The sequence below is a fragment of the Capra hircus genome, chromosome 19, assembly GCF_001704415.2.
Source record: "Capra hircus breed San Clemente chromosome 19, ASM170441v1, whole genome shotgun sequence".
Lineage (NCBI taxonomy): Eukaryota > Metazoa > Chordata > Mammalia > Artiodactyla > Bovidae > Capra > Capra hircus.
The window spans coordinates 60,348,691-60,360,843 of NC_030826.1; the positions used below are offsets into that span (position 1 = coordinate 60,348,691).

The 12,153-nt window shown below is 49.6% G+C and overlaps 1 protein-coding gene across 2 annotated transcripts in view; it reads right to left on the reverse strand.

Moving 5' to 3' along the window:
• MAP2K6 (mitogen-activated protein kinase kinase 6) overlaps positions 327-12,153 on the reverse strand; it is a 109,068-nt gene continuing 97,241 nt past the window's right edge. The window contains exons 11-12 of one of the 2 annotated variants that reach the window (XM_005694472.3): positions 6,755-6,800; positions 327-671 (exon numbers count right to left, since the gene is read on the reverse strand). In XM_005694472.3, the coding sequence (XP_005694529.1) occupies positions 594-671; positions 6,755-6,800 (124 nt within the window). In that variant the 3' untranslated portion in view covers positions 327-593. The remainder of the gene's footprint in view (positions 672-6,754; positions 6,801-12,153) is intronic. The other variant, XM_018063913.1, reaches the window with a different exon arrangement.

The following is a 12,153-nucleotide window of genomic DNA, read 5'->3' on the forward strand; positions in this document are numbered from 1 at the left end:
CTGGAACAGGCGCGCCACTTGAACTCCCGGTGGAGACTTTCATCAGAATCCCAAAGGTGCGCATGGAATAATCTCTTCCGGACCACAGACACGATCCAACTTAAAAAATAAAAAAGCCTATAAATACTGCCAACCCAATCTTGTCTTTCGTCTCTCCCTCCTCTCATAAAATGGAGTCTTGTCAACCAACCGCTTAAACATAAATATTAAAGTAATAAGTGGGACAGACTACAGACCTACCTACAATTTCATCACTACTGTAGCACCTTTTTTTCCTTTTTACCAATGTATCCGTTTCGTAAAGAACAGAAGTCTGAAAAGCTTAGGGACTCATATGACACATCATTAAATATTTAATCACCTTTTTAAGTCCTAAGCCTTTATCATATTTCATCCATCTAGACAGTTCATCCTATAACTATAGATTCCAAGGCCCCCTTTGGAGGGGGAAAAAGAGAAAATGGGGAAGAAAAAAACCTTCTGAGAGGCAGGGTTAAATTATCTCAAAGATGAGTTTCTATTGGCGCTTTAGTGAACATCAGCCTGTAAACCCACCAATCCACAGGAGGGTCAACCGATGGAGTCCATGGTTTTTAGTCTCCAAGAATCGATTTTACAAAAGATGCCACGTCTGTCGCTTTGGATTCGTGTAGGGTGAAAAACGGATGTTGCTGGTGAAGAAAAGAAAAATGCCTGCGTTAATACTGGTCTCTGACAACGCATGAGATTAGCAATGGACAGATCTGGTTAGTTAACAAACCAGGTACCCCTAACAGGCTTAAACTGGATTCTTTCCACCCCTTCCCAAACCAAGTAACCAAGTACACACTCAGGGATTCAGACTCTTAAAGATGTCACTTAGCTACTGCTCCTATCTTGGTATCGCTTTTTGATTCCGTGACAGAGTAGCCACTGCTTTAAAACGTGCGTATGTACCTAGGCTGTGCACATCCCATGCACGTGTGCTAGGCATGTGTACCAAGCTGCTTCAGTCGTGTCCGACTCTGTGCTGCCTGATGGACCGTAGCCTGCCAGGCTCCTCCGTCCATGGGATTCTCTGGGCAAGAATACTGGAGTGGGTTGCCATGCCCTGCTCCAGGGGATCTTCCCCACCCAGGGATCAAGCCCACGTCTCTTACGGCTTTTGCACTGGCAGGCAGGTTCTTTACCACTAGAGCCATCAGGGAAGGCCGTATACATCCCATCAACAGGTAAATACAAGGAAGAGCAAAGATGGCTCAAAGACTCAGTTTACAAATAACCCTGTCACCTCGAAAGTAATTTTCAGACAAAGTAGCGAAATAAGAAGACATTTTAGAGATTCACGCACATTCAGTTCCCAAGGAGTGGTAGAATGAGAAACCAGTTTTTGGAACAGTAAATGGGCATTGCTCGCGCTTAACACTGGAGAGCTGGTTTGAAACAGCTAGCAGTGTTACTTTTTATGTCACACCTATTGAGAACAGGGCTTCCCTGGTGACTCAGACAGTAAAGAACCTGCCTGCAACGTGGGAGACCTGGGTCCGATCCCTGGGAGGATCCCGTGGAGGAGAGCACGGCAACCCACTCCAGTATCCTTGCCTGGAGAATCCCATGGACAGAGGAGCCTGGTGGGCTACAGTCTACGGGGTCGCAAAGAGTCGGACACGGCTGAGCCACGAAGCACAGCACACTGATAAAGAGTGATCCTTATGTCTATCCACGAAGATCTGATCCTTGTGGAAGATAAAGTAGCCTGCCCAACCCTAGATCTGGGTGGAGAAAATTCATCTTGGAGATTAAAAACCGAGAAGCAAAAAGGTGGTCTCTGCTCATGCTGCTCAGATTCCGTAAACTTGACATCACGTCCTGCTCTTTGCTGGGGGAAGAAGCATGGTCCAACGCAGGAAGCCACACGTTTCAAAACGATTCTGAAGGAAACGAAGCCAGAGGCTCTGCCCCAGGGCCGTCCTCCTCAAGTAGCTCAACTCAGTGACCGGAAGCGCCCGGCTGACACCCAGGAACCTCACACCCCCAGTTAGAAGTGGACACATCGGCTCACGGTCCACAGTCCTCCCAGTACAATCAAAACTAACCGATCAAACCAAAAAGAACAATTCCTCCGGGCGGAACTGAGAGCCTGAGCTAGCAGGGCCCCCTCCCAACTGTCTGGAGGTATTGCTCCTCTCAGGGACCCGTCACCAGCTAAATATGAGCGTTTCTGCACACAGACGTGTAGGTGACTCACTCCGCTTCCCCTGACTTTGAGGATTTCAGTTCACAGCCTACGTGTTGCCTAGCTCTAGGTTTTCTAATTATATTTGTTTTAAACCTGAGAGCATGGGGCTGGATGACTCAGCCCTGTGGGAACTGGAATGGCCACCCATGGACATTTTAGAAAACAATGCAGAGGAAGGGAACTAGGAAAGCAAGCCCCAAATAAGGTCGGCGGTCACCACCAAGTACAGTGACTCAAAAAAAGAGAGAGGCTTTCTGGCTTTGCCACTGGGTGCTTCATAGCCATATCAACCAGAGCCCCAGGTGCGGGTGCAGCCTCTGCAGCCCCCCGGAAGAATAAACTACTTCTGCTCACTAACCACTCACACAGCACCCTTACCGAGTGTTTTACCATCGTGCTTATTAACTTTCCCACATCCCCACGACATTTAGAGATCTTTTCATGTCCTTTGAAGCCTTTCACTATCAAAACAGGACACGTCCGGTCTCAGCGTGTCTCAAGGACTACTCCCAACGCCCGCCAGCCCCATCCTGTCTTTTGGTCGGTGGGTGGCTCAGGGCATCTAGCCTAGGTCTGCCACGGAATTCAATAACCGCACCTGATGTCTCAAAGGAAAGAAAAACAACTCCTCAGGCACCTTTCCGTTTATTCTCAGGCCGGGAAAGCACCGTGAGAGCCAGGGGCAAGGGGGGCAGGCAGGCATGTGAACATGGAAAGTGTGATGTGTCTCCTGTGTGGGTTTCGAGGCTGTAAAAGGCTGGGAGGGAACCAGTGGCTTCTAGAAGCAGCCGACTAAGAATAGCAAGGAGAGCAACCAGGAGACAGCAGAGGCGACGCCGTGGAATCGCCCCCAGACCACAGACCCAGGCTGGGCTTCTCAGAAGCTGGGGGGGAGGGCACTGGACTTCCCTGGTGGGCAAGCGGTGAAAAATCCCGCCTGCCGACGCAGGGGACAAGGGTTCGATCCCTGTTCCGGGAAGAGCCCGTGTGTCACGCGGCAACAGAGCGTCTGCATCACGACTACGGACGCCGGCGTGCCCTAGCGCATGCGCAGCGGCGCCCGACCGCTGCAACTCAAGGCCGTGCGCAGCAATGAAGACCCCGCGCAGCCACTAATTAATTAACGAAGAGGGGCCAGGTACAGGGAGAGCTTGAACACCCAGCCTGGAGCATCGCCACCAGCGCCAAGAGTCTCCAGCTCCCCTGCAAGACCACAGTTTAGGAGGTCAGCCCTGCCTAGGGCTTCCCTGGAGGCCCAGATGGTAAGGAACCCACCTGCCAACGCAGAAGACGCAGGCTTTACCCCTGGGTGGGGAAGATCCCCGGGAGGAGGAAATGGCAACCCACTCCAGGGTTCTTGCCTGGAGAATCCCATGGACAGAGGGGCCTGGCAATCTGCAGTCCACGATGTCACAGAGTCGGACACAACTTGGCAACTAAGCAACAACACTCTCTCTGTTTAACAATGTGGTTCAAAAAAACAAAAAAAACAATGTGGTTCAATCTAGGACATCCCGGGACGTTCAGAGGACAGAATCACCTCCCTGAACTATCACTGGAGTCACCTGGGTTTTGTTTCTGGTGGTTTTCATCTAGGATAGGGGTCAACAATTGATGGACCAGGGGCCAAATCCAGAGGACTGCCTATTTCTGAAACACTTTTATTGGTACACAGCCACACTCCTGTGTCTACCCACTGGGTATGGCAGCTCTCAGGCTAAAACAGAAGTCGAGTTGTCGCGGCAGCCCACAGAGCCTGAAGTATCTACTTTATTGTGGTCCGACTCTTTTGCAACCTTACAGACTGTAGCCCGCCAGGCTCCCCCATCCATGGGATTATCCAGGCAAAAAGTACTGGAGTGGGTTGCCATTTTTTTCTCCATGGGATCTTCCTGACCCAGGGATCGAACCTGCATGTCCTGGGTGGACAGTTTGTTAACCACGAGTCACCTGGGAAGCCCGAACCCTGTCTATCCAACAGTCCTTTACAAAAACGCTGGCTGGCCCCATACCCCAAAGAACAAGTCCTACTCAGTTACGGCCCCCAGTGGGAGCTTGAAAGAGAAAGCAAATGAGATGACCTTAAAGCCTGTCCATGCCTCAACCCAAACAGGGAACAGAACATTTGGGATTTCTATAAGAGGTACATGTCTGGGTTGGGGCCTTAATTATACTGTTCTTCACCTAGAAAGAGGATTTTTTTTTTTTTCTACCTCTTCACCAACTCCTACAACCTCAACAATCGCCTCTCAGCATGTGTTTTCCTGAGGCTTCACCCGAAGTGTTTGGACTCAGAGTTTCCACTGAGAAACCTCAATCCCACCGGAAAGCAGGAGGCAGTCATGACCTCACAAGGCAAGTCCATCCCCAGTGCCACGAAGACGGCTGCCATAAAAGGCTGGGGCGGGGGTGGGGGGAGGACGGCAGTGATCTGCACGGGTCCTACAGCACTAATGTGCAGACCACCAGAGCCCACGGTGTCGGGACAGATGGCAAAGGCAGCTTCAATGTCAGTTGCCCAAGGGTGTTAAGCGAGGACTCAGCAATTTTTCTCAAGTGTGCTCCATTGAAACCTCTGATAAGAAGTCACTTGGAAGAGGGGCTTGGGGGGAAACAGGGCATGCATTTTCAATAGTCAGACATATAAAGAAAACATACTTTCATCTGGAAAAAAAAAGTGACAAAGAAGGCACCTTTAAAACAAGAGTACAGAACGCCCCACGATCCGCTCTATGCGGGTTGCACTTTATGTGGGATCAAAGTTTAAAATGCTCTGGGGGTTGCACAAGAATTCTAAAACAAAGTAGCCAGGATTGAAAAGGCCCCCAGCTGGCTACTATCCACATAAGCAGAGAGGAAATGTTGAACCCAAACGTGCGGCAGGCTAAGAGCTTCTCAAGCATGACTCACCTCCCCTTCTGCCTCAACCGTGGGTGTTAGTTGAATGCTGAGTCCCCACGGGCTGCCTTTATATTTCATTGTGTTATTTTTTTTTAATTTTTATTTATTTATTGGCCACGCTGCGTGACATGTAGGATCTTAGTTCCCTGCTGCTGCTGCTAAGTCACTTGTCGTGTCCCGACTCTGTGCGACCCCACAGACAGCAGCCCACCAGGCTCCGCCATCCCTGGGAGTCTCCAGGCAAGAACACTGGAGTGGGGTGCCATTCCCTTCTCCACTTAGTTCCCTGACCAGGGATCGAACCCATGACTCCTGTAGTGGAAATGCAAAGTCCTAACCACTGGACCACCAGGCAAGTCCCGGGGCTGTCTTTCTATTTTATTGGTTTATTTTTATTTATTTATTTATTTATTGGCTGCGCTGTGAGGCTTTTGGGATCTTAGTTCCCAGACCAGGGATTGAACCCATGTCCCCTGCAGCACAGGTGCGGAATCTTAGCCACTAGACCATCAAGGAAAATCCCAGGGCTGCCTTTTTAAAGGGGACAAAGATGCCCAAAAAAATGCCCAGTCCGTCTCTCCTCAAACTCTTCCCAGCATCTATTCAGTCATCCAGTTGACCTATGGTTCAGACTTAAATTCAAGCTTAACCAGAAGAACTGAAAATCCATGGGATCTGCTGAGGCCAGCCAGGTGCGCTCTCGTCTCCTGGCAACTTTCAAGTATACGGTCGAGTGGTGGTGACTCTAGCCCCCACGCAGGTCTTACTCATCTGGGAAACAGAAACTTGTGTTCTCTGACCACCTTTATCCATTGCCCCCAACCCACACACCCCTGGCAACCACCAGTCTACACTCCGTAAACTGTTTTTTTAAGATTCTACACTTAAGTGAGATCATGCAGTGTTTGCTTTTTCTGTCTGACTTATTTCACTCAGAATAATGCCCTCACGTTGTTGTAAATGACAGGATTTCCTTTTTTAATGCTTGAGTAATATTCCATTGTGTGCGCGTGTGGATATGTATTACATTTTCTTTATCTCTGCATTCATTAATGGACACTCAGATTGTTTCCACATCTTGGCTGAGATAAATAATGCTGCAGTGAACTTGGGGGTTCAGATATTTCTTCAAGATAGTGACTTCATTTCCTTCAGATCTGTGCCCAGAAGTGGAATCATTAATCATAAGATGGTGCTATTTTTAATTTCGTGAGGTTTTCTATCCTGGCTGGACCAGTTCGCATCCCACCAGGGAGCCTCTTTTCTCTGCATCTTCCCCAGAGTTCCTCTCTCATCTTTCAAACCTTCCAGATGTGAGATGATGCCTGACTGTGCTTTTTTTTTTTTTTAATAATACGTTCTTTTTTAAAGACTTCTTTTTTTTGATGTGGGCCATTTTTAAGGTCCTGTCGAATTTGTTACGATACCACTTCTGTTTTACGTTTGGGTTTTCCGGCCACGAGGCACGTGGGATCTTAACTCCCTGACCAGGGATCGAACTGGCACCCCCTGCATTAGGAAGGCAGAGAGGTAACCGCTAGACCACCGGGGAAGTCGGATCATGACTTAGATGTCATCCCCTTCCCCTGTTCCAGCTGTTAGTCTGGACTCATCTGCTCCCCTAACAATACTCACCATAAGCTCTGGATATGTTGGCCTTTCTTTGGAATTCTTCTTCAAGCTTAAAGGAAAAAAAAAAAATCACATTAAAATCTAGAAACCATCTGTGTTTCCACTAGACTAGGATTTCAGAACCTGCAGAAGACCAAACAGAACCACCTTTAAAAATGTACCGAAAACATAAATCTCCTGCCTCGACTTTCCTCTCAGTTACGCTGCCCGGCGGTGCTTGAAGTCACTCTGCACCTTAACAGGAAGGCTGAGGCTGTGTGCGTTTGCTTTCCTTACGTTTCTCAACCAATGACATAAAAACTAGCCTTTATTATATATCAAAATATATATTCACTTTCTTTCAAAACAGCTTTTAATCCACCCCCTCTTGCAAAGACCCTGACAGGTGTTTCTTAAATTACCGTTGTCTGTTCATTATCTCCAGTACCTGGTTCTCTCTGCCTCTGATCTCCTTGCGGGTACAATTTGCTTTTATATGCTCCCTGCTCAACCTGCTTGAGACAGAAGCACTACGGACGCAGAACGCCTAAGGCCACTGCTGCTCAACGACCGCTCGGCTGATGACCGGGAAAGCTCGCTGGCCGTGGACTTAGCAGTGGCTCTTCTCAGAAACCCCTGGCGGCCCTGCGCTACGCAAGGGGCGCCCGTCATCCAGCTGTCTGCACACACGGGCCTTTAATCATGTCTGATACCAGAGGCAACAGTCATAAAACCACAGTGAGAAAAGACCCACCCCTTCATCCACCTGCAGCCTTAAAATGGAAGAGAAAAGAAAGTTTATTTGGAGTTGGAATCCCAGGTTACAGAATGGAGGAAAGGATGGTTTTGAAAAGTATGATTTGCAAGGCAACCTGCAGAGCCCTCTGCCCATGGGCCCTAAAACCATCCACGAATGGAAGGGACGTCTGCCTGGTGTGGAAGGAACTCAAAAAGTGACGGAACAGTGGGTGGCCGGGATTTGCGCTAATGGACCACCTGGAGCAAGTGAGACCTGTGAGGTGTGACGTGAGCCCCGCTCCATGGAGGGTGACAATCAAGGGCAGGCCCAGATGCCGAACCAGAGATGGAAACGGCTGAAATGATCAGGGTTGAAAAAAACTCGAGATTGAAAAAAAAAAAAAAGGAAGCTTTTTGAATCAAAACAGCCAAGAGCAGCCTCCCCACGGTGGAGGGCAGGGAGCCTGAGACAGGCAACAGGCAGAGGAGGGGACAGAGAGCTGACTGCGGGCCGGTCCACGCCCAGGGACCTCACTGCCCGGACAGCTGGCCGTCCCAACTGAGGCTCAAACAAGAACGAGAGAGAGAGGAAGCCTGTGCATTACGGCCGGGCTGCCGCAGGAAGGCGTGTCTGCGCGCAATGAGACCTCCAGCCCCCACCAATGAAGCCTCGTGTGCCTACGTGCTTCGACTCCAGAAGCTCCACCAGCGGTCCTCAGCTGCAGGTGGCTTTGCTGTCCAAGGCACACTCAGGGACCTCTTGGAGGCACTTCTGGTTAACGCAGCTGGTGGTGCTGGGAGCTGTAATTCACATCTAACAGGTGGAAACCGAGGCTGTCGCTCAACATCCCATAACGCCCAGGACAGTTGCCCAGCAAGCACTTTGATTTCTTTCTTTTTTTGAGAAGTATAAGCAAAAAAACTCAGCTACTGGAGGACGACCACTCTACAGTAACGTGTTGGCCTCTGCCACACATCAAGATTTATCTTTTCAAAAAAGAATTCCTAAAACCTCAAAGATTGCTGCTGAACAGGTTATTTTTGACTTATGGCCTCCGATTAGAAAGCTTGAAATGTACAAGCAGTACTGCAGAGTATTGACGGAAAATACTTACACAGCACACCAAAGCTGTTTATTGATTTAATGTAACTGATACAACCCATTCTCTCCACCTTTTAAATCAAGAACACTTCAAAACACGGGCTAAGAATAGCAAAATACTCAGGGTGAGGTTAGGGAGAAAAGCAAATTTTCCACATTGAATAGGAAGCACTTGAAATTCAGCACCAAATAACAACTGTGGAGTTCAAAGCTACACCAGTTTCTTTTTGGATCAGAGTCAGACTTTTGAATTTTCAAGTGGCTTGTCGTTTTCAAGCGTGCAATTAGCTAACTGCCCTAATTCCCCTTCCAAATGCCACAACACACACTCCTGACCGTAGCTGACACTGAAACACGGCTCTGTGCCGTGCTGAGAGCTGCTAGCTTCAAGTGTGTGCTGAGCCGAGGGGTTCTCCCCCTTTGAATCCCCCTGAACTGACGGTTTCCCAGAAGGGCTCCTGGGAGCATCCACAGAAGAAAAACACAGCTCGCCTCCCGAGCCATACATTTGTCCTGAGCTTCGTAAATACCCAGGGCCTCTTTTTACCGTCCTTCCTGAACAAGTCAGCAACTATGTTTGATTGTCTCTGTTTTGCGCCTGTTTCTCTGAGTCAGACAGGACCAGCGTCTGGGCAGGTCTCTGACCTCCAACGGACTTCGGGCCGGTGGACGGGGCACTGAGCTCTTAAACAGGCCTGAAGGCTCAGCAGGAAGGAAATCAAGCTTTGGGGCACTTGGCTCAGCTGGTCTCTAGGGAGCGACTCTCAGTCCCCAAGCCTGTGTCCATCTAAAAGAGGTTATGGTGAAAGAACGCAAGCCTGCCAAGATTCCATTTTTGTAAAAACTCATTTGTGAAACCTTCTGCAGGACCAGGGTGTAAGGCCTTTCCATTTCTCTATTGTGAATCCCAAACAAGGCCTAGATGGCCAGCTCCTCCAGGAACTCTTTAAAGCCCTGAGATAAGAAAGCCACATGGGTGTCCCTGGTGGCTCAGTGGTGAAGAATCCACCAGGCTCAATCCCTGGCCCAGGAAGATCCCACATGCCACAGAGCTACTAAGCCTGCGCACCACAACTCCTGAGCCTGTGCTCTGGAGCCCGGGAGACACAGTCCTGAGTCCATGAGCCGCAAATGCTGAAGCCCAAGTGCCCAGAGCCCGTGGTTGGCAGCGAGAGAAGCCACGCGTGAGAAGCCCGCACGCCGGAAGCGGAGAGGAGCCCCCCGCTCTGAGACCAAAAAGGCCGAGCAGCAATGAAGACGCGGCCCGGCCAAAGATAAAAGCAAACAGATAAATAAACTAAATTATATCCAAAAAAAGAAGGCCACGTGTAGGAAAGGAAGAGTAGGAACACGCCTGTCTGAAAATAAGTACAGAAAGGAAGGGTTTGTCGGAAATCTCTGCTGTTGCTGCTTCTCTTCAAGTTCATATGGAATAAACGTCTTGACTCGCTTTGGTTTTCTCTCCTCCCCTTACCCCCTCTGATGTTACTGCTAAAGAAGGGTGCCAGCAGAACCCTGGGCTCTATCAAGTCATAACTTGGGGAGTGACAGCAGATGCGTGCCCTACTCCCCCGCAAAAATCAGATCACGGCATCCGGTCCCATCACTTCCTGGCAAACAGAAGTGGAAAAAGTGGAAATGGTGACAGATTTTATTTTCTTGAGCTCCAAAATCACTGCAGACGGTGACTGCAGCCACAAAGCTAAAAGATGTTTGCTCCTTGGGAGATTAGCTGTGATAAACCTAGGCAGCATATTAAAAAGCAGAGACATCACTTTGCCGACAAAAGTCCATATAGCCAAAGCTCTGGGTTTTCCAGAAGTCATGTACGGACGTGAGAGTTGGACCATAAAGAAGGCTGACTGCCAAAGAATTGATGCTTTCAAACTGTGGTGCTGGAGAATACTCTCGAGGGCTTGAGGGTCCCATGGACTTCAAGGAGATCAAACCAGTCCATCCTAAAGGAAATCAACCCTGAATATCCACTGGAAGGACTGAAGCTCCAGTACTTTGGCCGCCTGATGCAAAGAGCTGGAAAAGACCCTGATGCTGGGAAGGATTGAAGGCAGGAGGAGAATGGGGTGACAGAGGATGAGATGGTTGGATGGCATCACCAACTCGATGGACATGAGTTTGAGTAAACTCTGGGAGATGGTGAAGGATAGGGAAGCCTGGCGTGCTGCAGCCCACAGGGTCACAAAGAGTCAGATACGACTGAGCGACTGAACAACCACAACTATCAGCTGACCAGCAGTGACCAGCGGACTGTGACCACCCAGCGGAGGCCCCAGATGAAAGCGCAGCAGCAGAGGATGTGGCTCCTGGGCCCAAACAGAGAGAGGAGAAGCGGGCAAAGCCAGCCCTGGCGACAGCCACGAAGACACTCTGCCCTGTGGGCGGGGCCGGCCAGCGCTGTACAGAGAGCAGCCACACAGGAGACTGCAACTTTCAGAAACGCGTGCAAACATGAGAATGAGGGAACTTTCAGTTCTCCAAGGCTTTCATCTAAAAAACAAAAGAAACCTGTGAAAAGCTTTAACACTTTGACTCTAGGGGAAGTTCTAGGTAAGAAGAAAAGTTGATGAAAGATAAAGTAATTGAATGATTTCTAAATAAATTGTAGAAGAGAAGCAGCTTTCCAAACGGAAGGCAGTTGACAACCGGTCCACAGATGGTAGGCATAAGTCAGGGGTTCTGACGACAGCCCTCCAGGAAAATGATGTGGGAACATCCCATCAACCCTGGTATTCAGGACCACCCCCTCCCAGACCAGTTGAATCAGAATCTCTGAGGCCAAGGGCACATCTGAAAGGTGTGTCACGTTGTATAAAAAGCAACTGGAGTTGAGAACCATCAGATTAAACTGGTGGTTTACACCAGGCCATTTGGCTTTGTCAAGCTTTTCACACCAGCTTTGTTCTTATCAAGGTTTTCTGAAGTTCCCAGAATCTTGGGGAAAAGGGCCAGGTGGGAGAAAGGTTACAAAGCAGAGAGTCTGAAAAGCTTCCTTAAATAAGATCCTTCCTCCTCACCACCCCTCTGGAGAATGACGGGTCTGAACCATCCAAGACGAATCATCCCTTTCCTGCGTGACCTTTAAACCTTCGAGGACAAGGAACAAACACCAGACACCGGGTCCTTGAAACCAGAAGGCACGATCCTGAAGCCATCTCAGCCGGGCAGGTGTAACCACCACACCTGGAGGCTCTAGCAAGGAGAGCAGAGAGGGGACACCACCCAGGCGCCCAGGGGAAAGCACTGATACGCAAATCCAGCGGCATCCAACAGGCGAGCGTCACACCGCCCATCACTCCAGCCTCTCCGGCCATTCAGCCAAGACTGAAACAAAAACAACGGCAAGTCAGCCTCATATGTCTTTAGGGGAAAGTATCAGGGGTGACGGGCCTAGAGCTGGTGAAAAACCCAAGGGGCCTTCGCTTCACAAACAACAGACAGCTGCCTGGTGCTACCACGTTTTGCAGTAAAAATAGCGTTCAGAATGCCTCTTCCAAAGCGCGTGGCGGCCAAGGAAGGGTAACCTTGAGGAAGCCAGCCTCTCCAACGGGCGGCGGAACACCAGCCC